General features: G+C 45.8%; 1 protein-coding gene across 2 annotated transcripts in view; it reads left to right on the forward strand.

Annotated features, from left to right (window-relative positions):
• The window catches only part of flii (FLII actin remodeling protein), a 108,392-nt gene that overhangs the window by 6,138 nt on the left and 79,650 nt on the right, over window positions 1-22,604 (forward strand). Inside the window, exons 2-8 of one of the 2 annotated variants that reach the window (XM_072481231.1) lie at window positions 9,192-9,302; window positions 10,346-10,417; window positions 10,901-10,981; window positions 12,159-12,244; window positions 16,019-16,180; window positions 17,989-18,092; window positions 20,235-20,410. In XM_072481231.1, the coding sequence (XP_072337332.1) occupies window positions 9,192-9,302; window positions 10,346-10,417; window positions 10,901-10,981; window positions 12,159-12,244; window positions 16,019-16,180; window positions 17,989-18,092; window positions 20,235-20,410 (792 nt within the window). Of the gene's footprint in view, window positions 1-9,191; window positions 9,303-10,345; window positions 10,418-10,900; window positions 10,982-11,465; window positions 11,515-12,158; window positions 12,245-16,018; window positions 16,181-17,988; window positions 18,093-20,234; window positions 20,411-22,604 lie in introns of those variants that run through there. The other variant, XM_072481232.1, reaches the window with a different exon arrangement.

Below are 22,604 nucleotides of genomic sequence, written 5' to 3' on the forward strand. Positions count from 1 at the left end.
TAACTTACTGCATGAATATTTCTCCATATATGAATACAGAAAAAAACAGGAGCACACCAACGTAGTTGGTTCAGTTTAATCATTATGCTGCTGCCTCTGTTGACAGAAAAGAAACATTGAAATGACAAGTGAGAGGATAAGGGAAAAAAGGATAAAGCTATGGAAACATGGCAGGATGGTGCACACCCTCCTGAACAGCATGTTAAAGAAACCTTGTCGGTGTGAGTCAGACATCACTGAACCTATATATTTGAGATAGGGGTCCCATACTTTTCAGAATGCATCTGATTTGGATCAGAGTATGCAGGTTAGGGATTTCATTGGGATACATTCCACGATAATTCAATGCCAATTCTGAACTGAGGGAGGACATTCTTCGGCAAATGTTAGGATATTATACAACCTTTTTATTAGCTACAATTATCTTTCTATCTGGGAGCCCCAGACGTAAAGAGAAAAGGATCAAATTTTACGGCCATATCGAATACCTTCTCGCGTTTTCTAAGTACACCAGAGTAGTAGGATTTATGTAGATTACCTTGCACTTTTGGCACAGCGAAGGTCAAACCTGTGTCTTAGGCTTGGTGTGATGTGCAGATGGTGTAATACTTTAAATTGAGTCTCCTTCATTCTGTTACAGCCTGAGATTCCATTGGCATTTTCCCATACTACCCCATGTATCCTCATCAATATTCACAACAAAATCTTTTTCCCTAGACTGCAGAGTCTCTGGGATATTCACACAAGATCTAGAATACAAAGTGACAGAAAACCTGTTGATGAATTGCTTGCGTTCTGTGGATGTCAGGATTTTTTTAACCAGTGTGACATATTCAGTGAAATGCAGAGATGTCTTATTAATAATCTTTATTAATGCCACAAGTATGCTTACATTAACACTGCAATGAAGTTACTGTGAAAATCCCCTAGTCGCCACACTCCATCGCCTGTTCAGGTTCACTGAAGGAGAATTCAGAATGTCCAAATTACCTAACAGTATGTCTTCAATATCTTTTTTTTAAAAATATGTTTTTATTAAGAATTTTTTAACAACAATATTTTCCACCTTACAAACAACACCCCCCCCCCCCACACACCCGTAGCAAAGAAAATAAAAAGAGCTCGCGTGGCAAGACATGAACATGGCAAGTCAATAAGATACAGAACTTTGTACATTGGAATCTTCCCGTACATGTCAGTTTCCGGATCATTCATGTGCTTTCTTGCTCAAATGCCCCCCAGCGGAACCCCCCTCCCTCTTTCTCCCCCCCCTCCCCCCTGGGTTGCTGTTGCTGCTGTTCGACCTTCATCTAACGCTCCGCGAGATGATCTAGGAACGGTTACCACCGCCTGCAGAACCCCTGCGCAGACCCTCTCGAGGCAAACTTTATACTTTATCCTTTCCAACTTGATAAACACTGCCATATCATTTATCCAGGCCTCCACGCTGGGGGGCTTCGCCTCCTTCCACATTAGCAAGATCCTTCGCCGGGCTACTAGGGACGCAAAGGCCAGAATGCCGGCCTCTTTCGCCTCCTGCACTCCCGGCTCGTCCACTACTCCAAATAGTGCTAGCCCCCAGCTTGGCTTGACCCGGACTTTCACCACCTTAGATACTGTTCCCGCAACTCCCCTCCAGTGCCGGGCATGACCAAAACATATGGACATGGTTCGCCGGACTTCCTGAGCACCTCCCACATCTGTCCTTCACCCCAAAGAACCTACTCAGCCTCGCCCCCGTCATAGGCGCTCTATGAACCACCTTAAATTGTATCAGGCTAAGCCTGGCATACGAGGAAGAGGAATTAACCCTACTTAGGGCATCAGCCCATAGCCCCTTTTCAATCTCCTCCCCCAACTCCTCCTCCCATTTACCCTTCAGCTCCTCTACCAAAGCCTCCCCCTCTTCTTTCATCTCCTGGTATATCGCCGACACCTTGCCCTCTCCGACCCATACGCCCGAAATCACCCTATCTTGAATCCCCTGTGCCGGGAGTAGTGGAAATTCCCTCACCTGCCGCCTCACAAACGCCCTCACTTGCATGTACCTGAAAGCGCTTCCCGGGGGTAGCCCAAACTTCTCTTCCAACGCCCCTAAACTCGCAAACGTCCCGTCAATGAACAGGTCCCCCATTCTTCTAATCCCTACCCGATGCCAGCTCTGAAATCCCCCGTCCATCCTTCCTGGGACAAACCGATGGTTGTCGCTGATCGGAGACCACACCGAAGCTCCCGTCGCACCCCTGTGCCGTCTCCACTGCCCCCAGATCTTTAGCGTTGCCGCCACCACTGGGCTCGTGGTATACCTTGTCGGCGGCAGCGGTGCCGTCACCAGTGCCCCCAGGCTCGTTCCTTTGCAGGACGCCATCTCCAACCTCTTCCACGCCGCCCTCTCTCCCTCCATCACCCACTTACGGATCATTGCCACGTTGGCTGCCCAATAATAACCACCCAAATTCGGCAACGCCAACCCTCCTCTATCTCTGCTACACTCCAAGAACCCCCTCCTTACCCGCGGGGTCTTGCTCGCCCACACAAATCCCGTAATGCTCCTGCTTATCCTCTTAAAAAAGGCCTTAGTAATCACAATTGGGAGGCATTGGAATACAAAAAGAAATCTCGGGAGGACCACCATTTTAACCGACTGTACCCTACCCGCCAGCGAGAGTGGCAACATGTCCCACCTTTTAAAATCCTCCTCCATCTGTTCCACCAACCGCGTCAAATTAGGTTTGTGCAGTGCCCTCCAGCTCCTAGCTACCTGAATGCCCAAGTATCGAAAGCTCCTTTCCGCCCTCCTCAACGGTAGGTCGTCTATCCCTCTTCCCTGGTCCTCCGGATGGATCACGAAGAGCTCACTCTTTCCCACATTGAGCTTATAGCCCGAAAAGTCTCCAAACTCCCGTAGGATCTGCATTACCTCAACCATCCCCTCCACTGGATCCGTCACATACAGCAACAGATCGTCTGCGTACAGCGGCACTCTATGTTCCTCTCCCCCTCGAACCACCCCCTTCCATTTCCCCGACTCCCTTAACGCCATGGCCAAAGGTTCAATTGCTAATGCAAACAGCAGAGGGGACAGGGGGCACCCCTGCCTCGTCCCTCGGTGCAGCCGGAAATACTCCGACCTCCGTCGGTTCGTGACCACACTCGCCACCGGGGCTTTATACAGGAGCTTAACCCAACTAATAAACCCTCCCCCGAACCCAAACCTCCTCAACACATCCCAGAGATACTCCCACTCTACCCGATCAAAGGCCTTCTCCGCGTCCATGGCTGTCACTATCTCTACTTTTCCCTCCACCGATGGCATCATCATCACATTTAGGAGCCTTTGCACATTAGTATTTAACTACCTGCCCTTTACGAATCCCATCTGGTCCTCGTGAATCATCCCCGGGACATAGTCCTCAATCCTCATGGCCAACATTTTTGCAAGCAACTTAGCATCTACATTAAGGAACGAGATCGGTCTATACCACCCACATTGCAGTGGGTCCTTATCCCGCTTCAAGATCAAAGAGATCGTCGCCTCCGACATTGTCAGGGGCAGGGTCCCCCCCTCCCTTGCCTCATTGAAGGTCCTTACCAGCAACGGGGCTAACAGGTCTACATACTTCCTGTAGAACTCCACCGGGAACCCATCTGGCCCCGGGGCCTTCCCTGCCTACATGCTCCCCAGTCCTTTAACCAGCTCCTCCACCCCAATTGGCGCCCCCAAACCAACCACCACCTGCACCTCCACCCTTGGGAACCTCAATTGGTCCAAGAATCGCCACATCCCCTCTTTTCCCCCTGGGGGCTGGGACCTATACAGTTCCTCGTAAAAGGCCTTAAAAGCCTCATTCACTTTCCCTGCACTCCGCACCGTGGTTCCCCTGCCATCTTTGATTCCGCCTGTTTCCCTCGCTGCCATCCTCTTACGGAGCTGGTGTGCCAGCATCCGGCTTGCCTTCTCCCCATATTCATATATCGCCCCCTGTGCCTTCCTCCACTGTGCCTCTGCCTTTCCTGTGGTCAACAGGTCGAACACCGTCTGGAGACTTTGTCTCTCCCTGAGTAGTCCCTCATCAGGAGCCTCTGTATAGCTCCTGTCCACCCTTAAAATCTCCCCCACTAACCCCTCCCTTTCCCTGCCCTCTCTCTTCACCCTGTGAGCCCTGATGGAGATTAACTCTCCCCTGACCACTGCCTTCAGCGCCTCCCATACTACTCCCACCTGCACCTCCCCATTGTCGTTGGCCTCCAGATACCTTTCAATGCACCCCCGCACCCTCCCGCTCACTTCCTCGTCTGCCAGCAGTCCCACATCCAACCTCCACAACAGGCGTTGGTCCCTCTCCTCCCCCAGCTCCAACTCCACCCAGTGCGGGGCATGGTCTGAAATGGCTATGGCCGAATACTCTGTTCCCTCCACTTTCGGGATCAAGCCCTGCCCAGAACAAAAAAATCTATCCGGGAGTAGGCCTTAGGTACGTGGGAAAAAAAAAGAAAATTCTCTGGCCAAAGGCCTGGCAAATCTCCACGGATCTACTCTCCCCATCTGATCCATAAACCCCCTAAGCACCTTGGCTGCAGCCGACCTCTTCCCCGTCCTAGATCTGGAACGATCTAATGCTGGGTCCAGCACCGTGTTAAAATCCCCACCCATTATCAAGCTCCCTACCTCCAGGTTCGGAATACGCCCCAACATCCGTTTCATGAATCCCAGTTCGGGGCATATACATTCACCAGTACCACCTCCGTCCCCTGCAACCTACCACTCACCATCACGTATCGGCCTCCCTTGTCCGCTACTATGTTCTTGGCCTCAAAAGACACCCGCTTTCCCACCAGTATTGCCACCCCACTATTCTTCGCATCCAGCCCCGAATGAACACCTGGCCCACCCATCCCTTCCTTAACCTGACCTGATCTGCCACCTTCAGATGTGTCTCCTGAAGCATGACCACGTCTGCCTTCAGTCCCTTTAGGTGCGCGGACACTCGGGCCCTCTTAACCGGCCCATTTAGGCCTCTCACATTCCACGTGATCAGCCGGATTGGGGGGTTACCCCCCCCCCCCTGCCAACTAGCCATCTCCTATCTTAGGCCAGTCCCGTGCCCGTGCCTCCCGCACCGTCCAGTCCCCCAGGGGGGGAACCCCCACCCCGACCACCTCTTCCATTTTCAGTTCCCCCTCGGACAGTGCAGCAGCAACCCTAGAATCCCCCCCCCCCCCCCCCCCCCCGCCCGCTAGATCCTCATCTAGCTCTTTTGCTCCCCCATATTACTTCCGTGAGTCAGCTGACTTCTGCTGACCGTGACTTCCCCCGCCTTCCCGTTGATCTCCCCCGTGTGGGAGTCTCTCCTCCTCCTTACCTTCCTCCATCCCCCCCCCCCCCCGGCCCCTTTTGGCGCGGGAAAAAGCCCGCGCTTTCCTGAACCAGCCCCGCCCCCTGTGGCGTAGCTCCTGTTGCGGCCATTATCCCAGTTCCCTCATCCCCGAGTCTCACCTCCCTCCAGCACCGACGCCCACATTCCCCATCATCATCATCTCGTCTACAGAAAAGAAAAAAGGAAATTTTAGGAATTTTAACTAGAACTCTACCCACATCCCCATCCATCATCCCACCCATGAAATATTCATTACCCATATTTACAACCCCATATACAACCAACATCTCCCCCCACAACCACATCCCCTCAGTTCGAGTCCAGTTTTTCCGTCTGAATAAAGGTCCAAGCCTCTTCTGGCGTTTCAAAATAATGGTGTCGGTCCTGATAAGTGACCCACAGTCACGCAGGCTGCAGCATGCCGAACCTGACTTTTTTGTGCAGCACCGCCTTGGCCCGGTTGAAGCCAGCTCTCCTCTTTGCCACCTCTGCGCTCCAACCCTGGTATACTCGGATCACCGCGTTCTCCCATCTACTGCTCCGCACCTTCTTGGCCCATCTCAGCACACTTTCTTTGTCCGCGAAGCGATGGAACCTTGCCACTAACGCCCTTGGCGGCTCATCAGCCTTGGGTCTCCTCGCCAGAACCCGGTGAGCCCCTTCCAGCTCCAGGGGGGTCGGAGAGGCCTCCGCTCCCATCAGCGCATGGAGCATCGTACTCACATATGCCCCGGCATCAGCTCCCTCCACTCCTTCGGGAAGACCCAGAATCCGGAGGTTCTGCCTCCTCGACCTGTTCTCCAGGACCTCAATTCTCTCGGCCCACCTCTTGTGCACCGCCTCGTGCGCCTCCACCTTTACCGCCAGGCCCAGGATCTCGTCCTCGTTGTCATTCATTTTGTCTTTCACCTCACGAAGCTCCACCGCCTGGGTCTTCTGGGTCTCCTTCAGGCCCTCAATTGCCAACCGCATTGGCGCCAGCACCTCCTTTTTCAGCTCCTCCACACAGCGCTTAAGGAACTCCTGCTGGTCAGGCCCCCATGCTGCTCGCTCTCCACCCTCCGCCATCTTGCTTTTTCCCCCTCTATGTTGCCGCTGTTCCAGAGCCTCTTTTTTTCGTCGCTCCACCGCTGATCTCGGCCATATATCGAAAGGGGGGACCTTACTGCACCTTCCCACACGGGATCAATTCAACAAAAGTTGGAGCCCAAAAGTCCGTTGTCGCGGGAGCTGCCGAAACGTGCGGCTTAGCTCTGCATCGCCGCAACCGGAAGTCTTGTGTCTTCAATATCAAGCCAAATGGAGGGAATGCCCACTCTGACCCATTCCCATGTGAATTTAAGATGCAAAGTTAACTGAAACATCTTGATATTCAGCATCCCTTAACCCTTCTTTGAACTGGGAAGCTGCATTTTGGCTGGTTTTAAGCAAGGTTTCTTTTTGTTCCAAATAAAAGAACTATGCACCCCATTAATTTCCTTTAGGACCTTAGCAGAAAGTAAGATTAGCAGCATCTGTAAAGTATACAATAACCGAGGCAAGACATTCATTTTGAGCAGTGCTAGCCTGCCCACCCATATATCAGTAAGGAGGCCGAAAGATGTAGATCCCACTTTTAATGCAAGAAAGGGGGGGAGGGGTGGGTCATACAAATGCCTGAAAGAGGGTTAATAAAAATACCCAAATAAGTAAAACCTGAGGTTCCCATCTAAATGGCAAATTAGCAAAAGGGGAGGTGTCCCTCAGCCTTTGCAACGTCATGACCTCAGACTTCATAAAACTGATTTTATAACCCATGAAGAGATTGAATCTGCCCACCACATAAATAATAGCGGGAACAGAATAGATGAGCTCAGATGGCTTGACAGCTGGTTCGTGATGCAAAGCAAGGCCAACAGCTCGGGTTCAATTCCTGTACCAGTGCAGTGAAGTTATTCATGAGGGTCCCGCCTTCTCAACCTTGCCTCTTGCCTGAGGTGTGGTGATCCTCAAGTTAAGTCACCACGTCAGCTCTCCCCCTCAAAGGGGAAAACAGCCTATGCTCATCTGGAAATATGGCGACTTTATTTAATAACCTCCTGACCTTATTACATGAATTCTGGCACTTTATGAGGCCAGTCTGATAACCCTGGATAATCATAGGGTACTCTGGATCATAGAATTCTTTCTAGTGCCGTGCCAACACCTTAGACAACAATTTCAAATCTATATTCAGGAATGCGGATTTGCCTATAGAATGCACACTTACCTACCTTCAAAATTAAGGAAATATTCGCTTCACGTAGCGTCTGTGGCATCAGACCTGCTTCAAAAGAGTGATTATACAGACCAGTCAAAGGCTCTATTATCAAGTCTTTAAATTCTTTGTAAAATTCACATCCAAAGCCATCAGGCCCTGGGGCCGTACCAGATTGAAGTTCCCTCAGGGCAAGAGCCACTCGCCAGAAATGGGAGCATTCAGGATCAACCTTTGGTCATCAGAAATTGTTAGGAGTTTAAAGAAGGAGAAGAAACTCTCCACATGCATCAATGCATTCTCAGACAGGTCTGTTTTCGAAAAGTTGACATGAAAACCTTTAAATGCCCTGTTAATGTCCCTTCTGTTTCTCTGGTGTCTTGCACAAAGGGAATAACCCTGCAGTCTGCCCTGTTCCTAATAAGAAAAAACAGAACTCCCTCCTCTTGTTTCCAAACTCATAACTTTTGTTTGGTAACTCCTCTCAGCATGTTTAGTCAACAAGGATTCCAGTGCCATCCGAGTTGCATTAATTTCTTTCAGCAACGATTGGCTAGGATTCCTGTCATACTCCTTCTCTGTTTTAGCCAATTTTACCTCCAACTGGCGCTGTCCCTGTAGCATTTAACACCTTCTGTTGGCTGTATACAAAATTACCAAACCCCGAGCATAAGCCTTGCTAGTTTCCCACAGAGTTGAGGAGCTTACATCAGAGAGAATTGACTGAGTAGAAGAGAACAAATTCAGTTTTAAAAGTACAAGATAAAGTAAATCTCCCAAGGGTGGAGGGATGGGTCCCCTTGAGTAAACCTGTGCCTTTCTAAATGACAGTTTATCTTGTCTCTCAGAATTGTTTCCAATAATTTTCCCACCGTGGAAGTCTGACTGGCCAGCCTATAGTACTCTGGCTTACCCTCATACCCTTTTTAAATAATGGCAAATGTTTGCAGGCCTCCAGTCCTCTGGTATCTCACCTATATCCACCGAAGATTGGGAAATGATCCTCGGAGCATCCACTATTTCCTTCCTGGCTTCTGGCTTCCTTCACCAGCCAGGGATACAATCCATCTGGCCTTGTTGATTTATCCACCGTCAAAGATTCTGGTCCCTCCAGTACTTCCTCTTCAATATGCTTATTTAAAAAAAAATAAAAAAATTTAGCATACCCAATTATTTTCTTTTCCAATTAAGGGGCAATTTAGTGTCGACAATCCACCTAACCAGCACATCTTTGGGTTGTGGGGGTGATTGTGGGGCCGGGATTCGAACCCGGGTCCTCAGTGCCGCAGTCCCAGTGCTAACCACTGTGCCACATGCCGCCCTTCAATATGCTTATTGTATTTCCTCCTTTGTTGTATTTGCTCCCACTGTTTATCTAACAACACAAAACTGTTATTTTAGACAGTGTCTTTGCAATTTTTGATAAATAATGAACCAGTTGCAGTCGTGTCCTTTAGTTATGTAATACCTGTTGAAGCAACAGATGCTGTATATATAAGTAACAGTGAAATCTTTTGATGCCTGACAAAGACCTGTTACATTTTAATTGCTAATTCATAGTTCTTTTCCTTTCTAAGGGTGGATATTTTCCAGAACACGTTAAATGCATGACCAGCTTGAGATGGCTGAAGCTGAACCGGACAGGACTCTGCTACTTACCAGAGGAATTAGCTTCTCTTCAGAAACTGGTAAAGCATCAAGTTGGATTTGATACATGATATTATGATGTGTAGTAGTGTTCTTTGTCAATAGTTTTCCTTTGGTCATAGTCTTTACGTGTTTTAAAAATTAATTCACAGGATGTGAGCCATCATTTATTGCCCTTCCCTAATTGTCCCTTGCTAGGCCGCTTCAGAGGGAATTTAAGAGTCAACCACATTTCTGTGAATCTGGAGTTACATAAAAGCCAGATTCCCTTCCCTAAAGGACATTGATGAATCAGATGGATTTTTACAACAATTGACAATGGTTTTGTGGTCATCATTAGATTCCAGACTCAAATTTCACCATTTGCCATGCCGGGTCCCCAGCGCATTACCCTGGGTCTCTAAATCACTAATCCAGTGACAATATCACTGCGCCACTGCCACCCCTACATCTGTTGCCAGAAAAGTAGAGGGAGCAGCAATGGACTCCAGCTTGGTCAACATCTCACAGCTACTTAGGATTACAGGGGAAAAGGAAATTATTGCAATTAAGTACCAATCTATGGAATTACATGTTACGCTTGCCAGCAGAGGAGGAAAGACTCTGGAATCCTGAGTAGTCGTTTTGGGAGACCAGGGAGGAAGTCGGCCAGGGTTCCTGCTTCTCCTTACTATCAAGAGACTACTCTGCTGGTAACTATTTTTGTCGGAGAACGATCAAGCTTGGTGTGATGCTTCTCATCACCTAATAGCCTTCTGACTTTGTGTCAAGGTGTATATATGAAGGGAGGAAGGAAGGAATCGCTGGGCCTTATGAGGAAATTGTTCCATCTGTAAGGTGTACTATGCTGAAAATTGGGTTATATTAGTTATTCTGGTGGAAAATTCTATGTTCTGACTCAAAAGCTTTGGATCTTGTTTAAGATAAATTATAAGAGTGGGAGAGAGACACACTGGGCAATCTGTTTTCAAAACTGGTCCATCATCTGTGTCATTGTCAATTTTATATGCACACTACAAATTAAAGGAAACATATAAAATGATTTACTCCACTCTAACTTGGAATTCTTTTGGCTTTGTTGCAGGAACACTTGTCAGTAAGTCACAACAGCCTGACGACACTTCATGGGGAGCTGTCTAGCCTGCCATGCTTGCGGGTGAGTAATTAATAAAGCCAAGAATTCTGGAAAGCACTGTGGGAACCGTAATTGCAACCGTTGTACTACTAATGAGCTATAAAATCAACATTTTTTTGAAAGGATTATGTCTTAATGGTGGATGCCTCCTTCACAGTTCCTGGCCCTGACCTAAATTCCAAATCTCTCTGATGCCTATTCAATGTGCTCAATTTCACAATTTTACCTCCTATGATCCTGGGGAATCACTAGATTGTCATACCTCATCGTGTCAGAAAACTTCATGGTTATAAATATATAATTGGTATTATGTAACAGACATACAGGTCATAAAGTTCATGAAATAAACTAATAATAGCTTTTAAAGTAGACTCTGAATTCTGTGATCCATTTGAGACTCCAGTGTATTAACATGATTAATCACAAAAAACAGTACAATCAAAATGTTTTCCCACATTATCTGAGAATTGAAGTTGTGTGTAATGTACTCTGTGCTCTCTGTAGGCCATTGTTGCCCGAGCTAATAATCTGAAGAATTCTGGTGTTCCTGATGACATTTTCCAGTTGGATGATCTCTCTGTGCTGGTATGTTGACTGAAAGGGTTTGGTATAGACCAGTCATTGTGTGCAATTTGGGGGAAACCTGTTGTGAATAAAAGAGCCATCTGGGCTTGTGCTTTGAGATTAACTTAACAATAAAATGAAAACCCATAATAGCAGCCAGGAGTGCATTTGAAGTTCTGTTTGTTGCATATTTGGTACATAACTGATATAGAGAAAATATTAATAAAATTCTGGTGCTTCAATTCTTTCTTCATGTCTTTTTTGGATTCTTTGCAAATGCAATTGAGTACTATTAACAAATATGGCAGAAGCATCCATCCTATCCAATTTTATATCCTTTCAAATGATTGATACGATTTTGTGGGAGGTGAAGTGCTCCAATGTTTAACCGATGGCTCTCCTCCTGTGTGAACTGAGATGATGAGTGACAGCAGGCTTTTTAATGGGTTAACGTTAAATTTAGTTCATTTTTTGTCCCATTTCCCCCATGATACCTGACCTCCAGCTCAGCGTGTCCCGAGGTATAAGGTCAAAGATTGGAAGCGATGATGTTGGTAGGATTCAAATTTATTGCATTTTATAAAATAAATTTAGAGTACCCAATTCTTTTTTTTTTCCAATTAAGGGGCAATTTAGCGTGGCCAGTATGGACGATAAGGGAATAGTGTAGAGTGGTTTCACAGGTCGGCGCAACATCGAGGGCCGAAGGGCCTGTACTGCGCTGTAATGTTCTATGTTCTATAACCTGCACATCTTTTTGGGTTGTGGGGGTAAGACCAATGCAGACACAGGGAGACTATGCAAACTCCACACGGACAGTGACCCATGGTCGGGATCGAACCCAGCTCCTCGGCACTGTGAGGCAGCAGTGCTAACCACTGTGCCACCATGCTGCCCTAGGATTTGAATTTATAATGCCACTTCCATGATGCAATGTTGGATCTAAGGAGTGAAGGTGGAGGAATAGTTAGTGGTTTAATTATTCTTCATCTACAGCATTCTTAAATAATTTATGCAATGTTTGTTAAATGGGAATGCAACTTGCGGTAATTGCTTGAGATGTATGATCTGTGCATTAAAACATAGGACAAAAAAATATGTTCAATACAAACAGTTTTTGAGAGAGGATTTTTTCCAAACAAAATTGAACTTCTGTTTTGAAATTTGTGTCAACCAAAAATATGTTCTTGTGTTTCAGGACCTCAGCTATAATCAGCTGACTGAGATTCCTAGGGAGCTGGAGAATGCGAAAAACATGCTTGTGCTCAATTTGAGCCGTAACAGGTAAGCTCATGATAAAAACGATAGGGAATATAATTTTGTATTTTTCCTTTTTTTTCTTTAGTTATAGAAAAATTAATAACTCAAATTAATAACTTTGTTATAAAACAAGAGAATACGGTCATAATCTGAAAAAAGGTTAATTCAATCTAAGGCAATACTTTGTGCAAGAATGAAAACAATCAAGCTAGAGAATGTTGCTCTTTTTAGCCTTAGTTTATTAGCTCTGATTACGTCACCTTTGCTCACGAGTCGCCAGGTATCTTTCTGATACCGCCACGTGGTTCAAGTTCAAGTTATGATTAATAAGTCAGCCCACCGCTTCGTAAGATTGAAATCAACGGTCATTTATCATATACAACAAGTAACGTTTACACAATAATCCTACTATCTATATAATAAACCTATCACTTGGCAATTGAACCTCTGGCCATGGCGTTGAGAGACTCCAGGAAATGGAGAGGGGTGATTAGAGGGGGAGAAGAACACCGAGTCTCGTTATATGCGGATGACCTATTGTTATACGTGTCGGACCCAGCGGGGGGAATGATAGAGATTATGCGAATTTTGAGGGGGTTCGGGGATTTCTCGGGGTATAGGCTAAACATGGGGAAGAGTGAATTATTTGTGATACATCCAGGGGACCAGAGTAGAGAGATAGAAGGCTTGCCTCTAAGGAAAGTGGAAAGAAACTTCCGATACCTGGGGATTCAGATCGCTAGGAGCTGGGGAACCTTGCACAGACTTAATCTGACACGGTTGGTAGAACAAATGGAGGAGGACTTCAAGAGGTGGGACATGCAGCCTCTATCGCTGGCGGGCAGGGTGCAAGCAATTAAGATGATGGTCCTCCCGAGGTTCTTATTTGTATTTCAATGTCTCCCTATACTAATCACTAAGACCTTTTTTAATAAAATAGACAGGAGCATCACGAGCTTCGTGTGGGCAGGGAAAGTTCCGAGAGTAAGGAGGGGGTTCCTTCAGCGTAGTAGGGACAGAGGAGGATTGGCACTACCGAACTTGGGCGATTACTATTGGGCCGCCAATGTGGCAATGATACGTAAATGGATGATGGAGGGTGAGGGAGCGGCGTGGGAAAGACTGGAGAGAAAGTCCTGTAAAGGGACGAGTTTAGAGGCGCTGGTGACGGCGCCGCTACCGATCTCACCTAAAAAGTTTACCACGAACCCGGTGGTGGCGGCAACATTGAATATCTGGGGACAGTGGAGGCGACAGAGAGGGGTGCGGGGAGCCCTGGTGGGGTCCCCAATCAGGAACAACCATAGGTTCGCCCCAGGAAGAATGGATGGAGGATTTCAGAGCTGGTTCCAGTCGGGAATTAGGAGGGTGGGAGATTTATTTATAGATGGGACTTTTGTGAGCTTGGGAGCATTGGAGGAAAAGTATAAGTTGCCCCGGGGAAATTTCTTGAGATATATGCAGGTGAGGGCATTTACTAGACAACAGGTGAGGGAATTTCCATTGCTCCCGACACAGGGGATACAGGACAGGGTGCTTTCAGGGGTGTGGGTCGGAGAGGGCAAGGTGTCAGAGATTTACCGAGAGATGAGGGAAGAGGGGGAGGAGTCGATGGGCGAACTAAAAGGAAAGTGGGAAGAAGAACTAGGGGAGGAGATAGAGGAGGGTATGTGGGCTGATGCCCTAAGCAGGGTAAATTCCTCTTCCTCATGCGCCAGGCTTAGCCTGATTCAATTTAAGGTGCTACATAGAGCACACATAACGGGAGCAAGATTGAGCAGGTTCTTTGGAGTGGAGGACAAATGTGGGAGGTGTGGCGGGAGCCCGGCAAACCACGCACATATGTTTTGGGCATGCCCGGCACTGGAAGGGTATTGGAAGGGAGTGACGGGAGTGATTTCGCGGGTGGTGAAGGCCCGGGTCAAACCAGGCTGGGGGTTAGCTCTATTTGGAGTTGCGGAAGAGCCGGGAGTGCAGGAGGCGAAAGAGGCCGACGTTGTGGCCTTTGCGTCCCTAGTAGCCCGGCGCAGGATCCTACTCATGTGGAAGGAGGCGAAACCCCCCGGACTGGAGGCCTGGGTAAATGATATGGCGGGGTTCATTAAACTGGAGCAGATAAAGTTTGCCCTGAGAGGATCGGCTCAAGGGTTCACCAGGCGGTGGCAGCCATTTCTCGACTACCTAGGGGAACGTTAGAGGGAAGACAGATGACCAGCAGCAGCAACCCAGGGGGAGGGGGGGGGGGGAGGGTTAGTTTAGGTCAAAGATAAAGGGGTTTTGTTACTTGTGTATTGTTTAAAATTTCTGTATTGTTATTGTTGCGTTTGCTTTGTAAGAGGGGAAAAATTGTTGTTTGGGAAAAAAATTTCAATAAAACATTTATAAAAAAAAAAACAATAAACCTATCACTACTGGCCAATACCTAACTTTAGGAAGAGCCCACCAGGTCAGGGAAATGAATGGCTTATCCAATCGGATCTGGCCCGCGGGATTCAAAAGGCTGCTACAGGTCGATGGCTAGGAGTCTTTACCGGATAGCGATCGCTGGATTCAAACTTACAGTTGCCGGTTGCTGTTCTTGCGAAGGTCTCGAGCAGGCGAAGAAGGGAGAGAGAGAGAGATCTGAACTTGGCCCCTCACTTTATAGGGCCCAGGGACTTCCCGCCTCCCGGGGCGGCCATTGACCCCGAGTCCCAAGTGATTGGACTTGTTCCCAATCACTGGGGTCGATACGTCAAATTGCGAGGCGATTCCCCGATCGGGGGGGGGGATGGTCGTTCACCTGCCTTTGTTTCGGCCACTGCAGGCGCCGACAGGTCTGGCCCGATTCAATTGCTAATATGTTGCAATTGTTCCCGGGGATAGCTGATTAAACTGCAGATGTCTGGGTGGATGGGCTGTTAATAGCCCTGAGTATCGATCTGGGCCAACTTCCCCAGAGCCGAATATGCTATTCTGTCTGCAGCTGTCCGTTTCTGTCTTGTTACCTGCTTTTCCCAGCAGCCTTTCCGGTTAGCCATTTAAAATCTGGTTTTGGCCAAATTAATCGGGAAGCAGCCATTTTACGTGGCTACAAGAAATGCATTTTTCAATATACATAAATGTGTGGTATCTTTGTGGGTATTCTATTATTTGTTCAGAACTGCAACAAAGGTCAGAGAGAACATAGGTGCACTTTGTATTCTCCCCTTCCCTGGGATGCTGAGATTGAGTATCACTTTCTGGATACTGGCGCTCTGATTTTAGTTAGCAGGACAATGTGTGTGTTTGATTCTTTGCTTTTCTCTTTTTAACTGCTCAAAGATTGAGCATTCATTCTAGAGAACTGAAGATACAATCTTGTGTCATGAACTTTCAAGAGAAAATGGGCCAATATACGAACTGAATCTTCAGTTTAACGAACCGATAGTTATTCAGCTATATTATTAGAATTTCTTTGTGTTTATAAGAGGCACTTTCTCGTTTTTTTCCTTTTTATCCTTGCCCAGGAGGTGCGATGTTTACTCGCTTGAACTTTGCTAGTGAGGTGTTGGCTGCTTGAAGTTATAGGCCTGAATGTAATTCTTTGTTCAATTCTTCCTCTACAAACAGCAAGGAAAGATCCTAGCTCCAGCTCGAGGCTACATCGCTGTCCTATAGCTCAATATTGATAGCACGAGGGCTGGAACCCATCTTACTAAGCCAGAGCGATGTGTCATTGCCGGAGCATATTACATTCCTGGAATACTTGTCTGCCCTTTCTAATACTTTTGCACCATGGTACTATTCCAGCTTCTAATGCCATGTATTTCTTTGCAGTATCGACAACATCCCAAACCAACTGTTTATAAATTTGACGGATCTGCTTTACCTGGACCTAAGCGATAATAACCTAGAGAGTCTGCCTCCTCAGATGAGGCGTCTGGTTCATCTCCAGACACTGATTTTGAATAACAACCCACTCATGCATGCCCAACTGCGGTAAGGAGCAACCAGCAGAAGATCTCTGCTGCTGCATAATTACACAATGTAAAATAATCAAGAATAACAAAGTACGTTGAATGTGATGAATGTAAGAAATTGGCGTATTTTATATTTTTTGCAGTAATGTTATTAAAACCTCAGTTAAGGTGAATACAGACAGTTGACTGCCAGAATAATGATTACGATGTAAAAGTGCGCCAATCCTTTATTTGCAGGTGAAGTATTCAGCTAATGGATCTGGAGAACCATTTACTTGTTTACAGTTAGTTAGCGAATGGAATATTGTTTAGGTTTGAAGGGCCCCCTGGGGTGTAGATAATTTGAGGGGTATTGTGTTCGGTCCTGGTTAAACAAGTCAAGGAACATCTTGTAAGAAGGGACAAGAGAATGCCTTATGTTTTGGGTACAGGTGACGTAGTTAATGGGACGAGCCAGGTCTGTCTGAAAAGTCAATAAGTTCTAGAACTCTCAGCTGAGCAGAGGTTTCAATTTGGTCCTGAATGGTTCTCTCTCCGAAGATGCGGCGCAGAGAAAGGCAAGTAAAACCTTGGTTGTTAACTTTATTTGTTTATTTTTAAAATACGTTTAGAGTACCATGGCCAATCCAATTATCTTGCACATTTTTGGGTTCTGGGGGTGAGACCCACGCAGACACTGGGAGAATGTGCAAACTCCACACAGACAGTTACCCGGGGCCGGAATTGAACCCGGGTCCTCGGCGCCATGAGATTGCTGACCACTGCGTCACCGAGCCGCCCCAACTTTATTCATGAGTGGAATTTGATATATATTAGTTTACTTAATTGGAATATAGTGGCAGGTTTAGGAAGTAAGTTAATTTACTTAAGAACTGTTAACTGTAAAGCTATTCCGTTGTTGCCAATGTGGTTAATTCTGTGATTAAATTAAAGGTTGCTTTAACATAAAAGATACCTATTGGTCAGTGTTATCAGTCCTGTGGTGCAGTAACATTTCCTCACATATTTACAAATTGAAAATCGTTGGGTTCTCGTTTGGAATCCTACCAAATGATTCTGATGAACTAATGGCACCGTAATAGAGACGAAAACCCTGAAATTTTCAGAAATGTTAGATGCTGTGGTGAGAATGCCTATGTTTATAGTTAGTGAATTAAGATAGGCTGAATGTCCCTTCTCATTTGTCTCTTGTGATTTCATTGACTGGCAATAATATAATGCACTGAGCAGTGTGATATTGAGACACCTTAGACTAGGAAGGCATGATTTTCCCTTGAGGAACCATGATGGAATAGTGACTGAGTTTTGAACTTAAGAAAAGTTGGGTCCAGTGCACTTTGCTTTGAGACTTGTGGAGCTGGGAGACTGACTTGATTCTTTAAATTTTTTTTTAAAGTGCTCAAATATATTTTTTTTCCAATTAAGGGGCAATTTAGTAGGTGGCCAATCCACCTAACCTGCACATCTTTGGGTTATGGGGGTGAAACGCACGCAAACGCGGGGAGGATGTGCAAACTCCACACGGACAGTGACCCAGAGCCGGGATCGAACCTGTGACCTCAGTGCCGTGAGGCAGCAGTGCTAACCACTGTGCCACCATGTTGCCCCATACTCTGCACATCTTTGGGTTGTGGGGGTGAGACCCACACAAGCACTGGGAGAATATGCAAACTCACACGGACAGTGGTCCGGGATTGAACCCAGGACCTCGGAGCCATGAGGCAGCAGTGCTAACCATTGCGCCACCCAATTAAGACCGAACACAATTAAGTCCCTGATTGACTTAATTCTGATACCTGTCTAATTCAGTGTATTGCTGTCTTGCAGGCAACTTCCTGCAATGACTGCTTTACAGACATTGCATCTCCGGAATACGCAACGCACACAGAGCAACCTGCCCACGAGTCTGGAAGGCCTGTCCAGTTTGCTAGGTAAGCTGAGCTCTTTGTTACATTGTGCTGTTAATGCAAGTTTGAATAAATCTGTTTGAAAAATAAATGACCTGTTCTCATAAATTAATGCTCTTTTTCACAAAGCCGTTTGTAGCATTATAACCCCAGCTCTTGCAATTTTCTATAAACTTCTGTTTCAACCTCAGCCTTGCAGTTCTTGAACTTTGATGTCCATTACGCATTTGCCTCAGGCTTCCCCGATTGCTGCTCACACACCCTAATGCAAAAGCAGACACTGCATTTAACCAATAACTCAACATAAGCCATAACTCTCTAGTTTAAAGTTATTTTTACCTTGTGCTCTGGGGTCAGTCTCTTCCCCACTTCAGATGGGAAAGTGTTGAGTTTTTGCTTCTCATTTTTGAGACTGCCCAGTGTATTCTATTCACTTGTGGTAAGCCAGCCATGTACCACATCCTGAAAGAACCCATGACCACACAGTTGCTTGGTTGCAATCCTAATGAATGAGCCTGTTTACGCCCAAAAAACTCCTTGTCCCTCCCTGTTACATTTCCCACCCCAACAATATATAGTTTTTTAAATTTTTATAAATTTAGAATACCCAATTCTTTTTTTTTCCAATTAAGGGACAATTTAGCGTAGCCAATCCACCTAACTACCCCTTTGGGTTGTGGGGATGAAACCCATGCGTTCACGGGCAGAATTAAATATATCTAGTCAATGAACTGTTTCATTAAATTTCACTCTGTACCAAGACAGTAGTGTTTTTAAGTCCTCTTTCGTACAATACAGAGCAGCAAAATTGACACAAGTAAGTTTGGGCTGGACATATCCATGTGCCTGTCTGGCAGCACGGGCACTGATGATACTTTGCTATCAAAGAAGGTATGCAGAAGATAAGCCTACTATTGATCGTGGTGCCTTGTTTAATTTGCAGATGCAGCTCCATACCATTCTTTCCTTCCTCTTTCAGCTTATGTTATCTATGTTACATGGGGTCACCACAATGTTAGTTGATCACTCTCTCATGTCAACCATTAATGTTGGATTTGGTAGGTAATTTTACAGCCAGATGCCTTTCCTGCAGATAACCTCCTTCATTTATTTGGCCTGGAGATTTGCACTGAAGTGTTGGCATGCCTGCACCCGTGACTGGATTAGAGACAGCTCCATACTATAAGCTGGATATTCTATTATTGGTCTTAAAATTATTCTTTGAAACACTTAATTGAATATCCACATTGAGAGTGCATAGGTTTTCTGGATGATAAATTATTTTACCAATGGGTAAGGTTTTGTGTCAGCAGATTTCTTAGTGATTCCCATCACACAATTAGTTTGGTGACAATAACACCGCTCGTGATTCATTCACTGATGTTTTTTGTAATAACGAGCTTTACCACTGTGGCTGCTTTTGGTCTTTGATTTATAAATCAAATAAATCATTATTTATTAAATGGTGATATGCAAATAATATACCTGGTTCCCAGACTTTAACTACTTCCAAGAATGCTCCCTGAAGTCAGAGAATTGTGGTGACTCTGTGTGGAGTTTGCATTTCTCCAGACCCTTGAATACTCTGGAGTTAAAGAGAATCCAGTTCTAATGTCTGAAGAAGAGTCATATGGACTCGAAAGGTTAACTCGATTTCTCTCTTCACAAATACTGCCATACTGCTAAGTTTTTCCAGCATTTCCAGTTTTTATGTCCGATTTCCAGCATCTGCAGTATTTCACTTTTAGTTTAAGGTTTCATAATAAACCTTGGCCTGTGCTTATATAACACAAAGATTCATAATTTGTAGATTGCACATTCAGCTGAGGCTACATTTGTACTTGTTTACCCAGCTTATACTTCTTTCATCCATTGTGTCTGGTACAAGTGTTGTTTCTTGTACAATAAGCACTTGGGACAAAAGAGACAGAATTAAGATTTTACTTTCTCTCCCATTTGCTCTACCATTACAAATGTTAAAAGAAAAAAATATATTATCATTTATTTTAGTAGTATGATTTTACATCATTAAGCCATTATGATAAGTTCATCAATGACCTATATTTTCTGGAACTATAAATACCTACCTGTTCTGTGAACCATATGTATTCCAGTAGAATCAGACAAATGTTTTGACATCTCAAAAAAACTTTGCTTGTTTCTCAGATGTGGACATTTCCTGTAATGATCTCAGCCGGGTGCCTGAGTGCTTGTATACCCTTTCTTCTCTACGCCGGCTGAACCTCAGTACAAACCAGATCTCCGAGCTCTCACTTTGCATTGATCAGTGGACACAACTGGAGATGCTGAACTTGTCCCGTAACCAGCTGACTTCACTTCCTGTATGAATGTTAAATTTCATTATTGATGTTTAATTTAATGTAGTGCATGTCTTTTGTTCTGATTGTTTTCTGGAAAGATAACCTCAGCTGTTATTGTGGATGGTGTGAAAGATTATTTTTACGGTCCTGATCCTGTTTCATTGCTGAATTCATTTGAGATGTTTGATGTAAGATTTGCAATTCCAGAGACCGTGGCCTTTTTCTAACAGCCGAAGAAATGAGGTGGTTTGGACAGGCAACATTGCAGGAAGCTGAGACAAACATATCTGCCAGGAACCGGGTTTACGTAGAATTCGTTGTCAGCCTAATTTTAAAAAAAATTCATTTGCAGGATTTGGGTTTTGTTGGCGAGGCCATAATTTATTGCCCATCCCGTATTGCCCTTAGGAAGGTGGTGGTGATGAGCTGACTCCTTCAACTGTTGTAATCGCTGTAGTGTGCATGCACCCACAGTGGTGCTAGGGAGGGAGTTTCAGGATTTTGACCAAGCGACTGTGAAGTAACTGCAATTATAGTCCCAGGTCAGAATGGTGTGGTGAGTGATTTAGAGGGGGTGCTGATGTTCCCATGTGTCTACTGCCCTTGTCCTTCTGGATAGTAGTGAGCGTGGGTTTGGAAGGTGTGCCTAAGGAGCCTTGGTGAGATCCTGCAGTGCATCCTGTAGATGGTACATAATGCTGCTACTGTACATCGGTGGTGGCGGGATTGAATGTTTGTGGATGGGGTGCCAATCAAGTGGCTGCTTTGTCCTGGATGGTGTCGAGTTTCTTAAGTGTTGTTGGAGCTGCACTCATCCAGGTAAGTAGTGACTATTCCATCATACTCCTGACTTGTGCCTTGTAGATGGTGGACAGGCTCTGGGGAGTCAGGAGGAGAGTTACATGTTGCAGGGTTCCTAGCCCCAGACCTGTTCATGTAGCCACAGTAGTTATATGGTAGTCCTATTCAGTATCTGGTCAATGGCAACCCCAGGATGTTGAACGTGAGGGTTCAGCAATGGCAATGCCATTGGAAGTCAAGTTCGATGGTTTAATTCGCTCTTGTTTGAGATGGCCATTGCCTGGTGCAAATGTTATTTGCCATTTATCAGGCTAGGCCTGGAAATTGTCCAGGCTTTGTTGCATTTGAACATGAATTGCTTCAGTATCTGAGGAGTCACGAATGGTTCTGAATGTTGTGCAGCCATCAGTGAACATCCCTACTTCAGACCTTGTGTAAGGAAGGTTATTGACAAAGCAGCTGAAAATGGTTGGGCCTAAGATACTACCCAGAGGAACCCCTGCAGTGATATACTGGGATTGATAATTAACCTCCAGCAACCAAAACCAACTTCTTTTGTGCCAGGTATGACTCCAACCAACAGAGATTTTTCCCCTTAATCTCCATTGACCTCAGTTTTGCCAGGGCTACTTAATAATAATCGCTTATTGTCACAAGTAGGCTTCAATTAAGTTACTGTGAAAAGCCCCTAGTCGCCACATTCCGGCGCCTGTTCAGGGAGGCCAGTACAGGAATTGAACCCGTGCTGCTGGCATTGTTCTGCAATAGCCCTCTGTGCTAAACCAGCCCACTTGGTGCTACACCTGGTCAAATGCTGCCTTGATGTCAAGGGTAGTCACTCTCTATGCAGTGGCTTCACTGCTTCATTGACTCCTGAAATGCGTGTGTGTTAGGTGATGGTGAAATTGGGCTTCACTGTGTCAGAATCAAACACATTACCAATATGAATGATAGGTGAGAGATAAACATCAACCTTGGCAGAACTTCCTCTGCTCTTCAAACTAATGCTCTTCTAATAGTGGCCGTGGAATCTTTTATATCTACCTGACAATACACACAACCCTGGTTTAATATCCTGCTTTCATCTCTTGCTGAAGTTCCATCGGTTACCCTGTCAGAACTTACACCGGTTCCCACATGAATGTGATGCCTAGTCAAACTCCAGCCGCAGTCCATGTTTTCAAAAAGAAAATTGATGCCAAAAAAAGTAGCCTTCCGTCCACTCTACCAACTCTGCAAGCAAATCCTAAATTAGGCTTTTTGCAGCTTTCTCTTCCTCCTTTAATCCATTCATCCTCAGCAAACCCCAGCCAAATGGGAAAGCTAAGCAACATATTTTTCTGATACCCACACCAAGTGTCAGTCAAGTGAACGTGGAACAAGGCAGTGGGTGAGCAGGTGCTGCCTGCATGTT

Source organism: Scyliorhinus torazame, chromosome 17 (assembly GCF_047496885.1).
Source record: "Scyliorhinus torazame isolate Kashiwa2021f chromosome 17, sScyTor2.1, whole genome shotgun sequence".
NCBI lineage: Eukaryota > Metazoa > Chordata > Chondrichthyes > Carcharhiniformes > Scyliorhinidae > Scyliorhinus > Scyliorhinus torazame.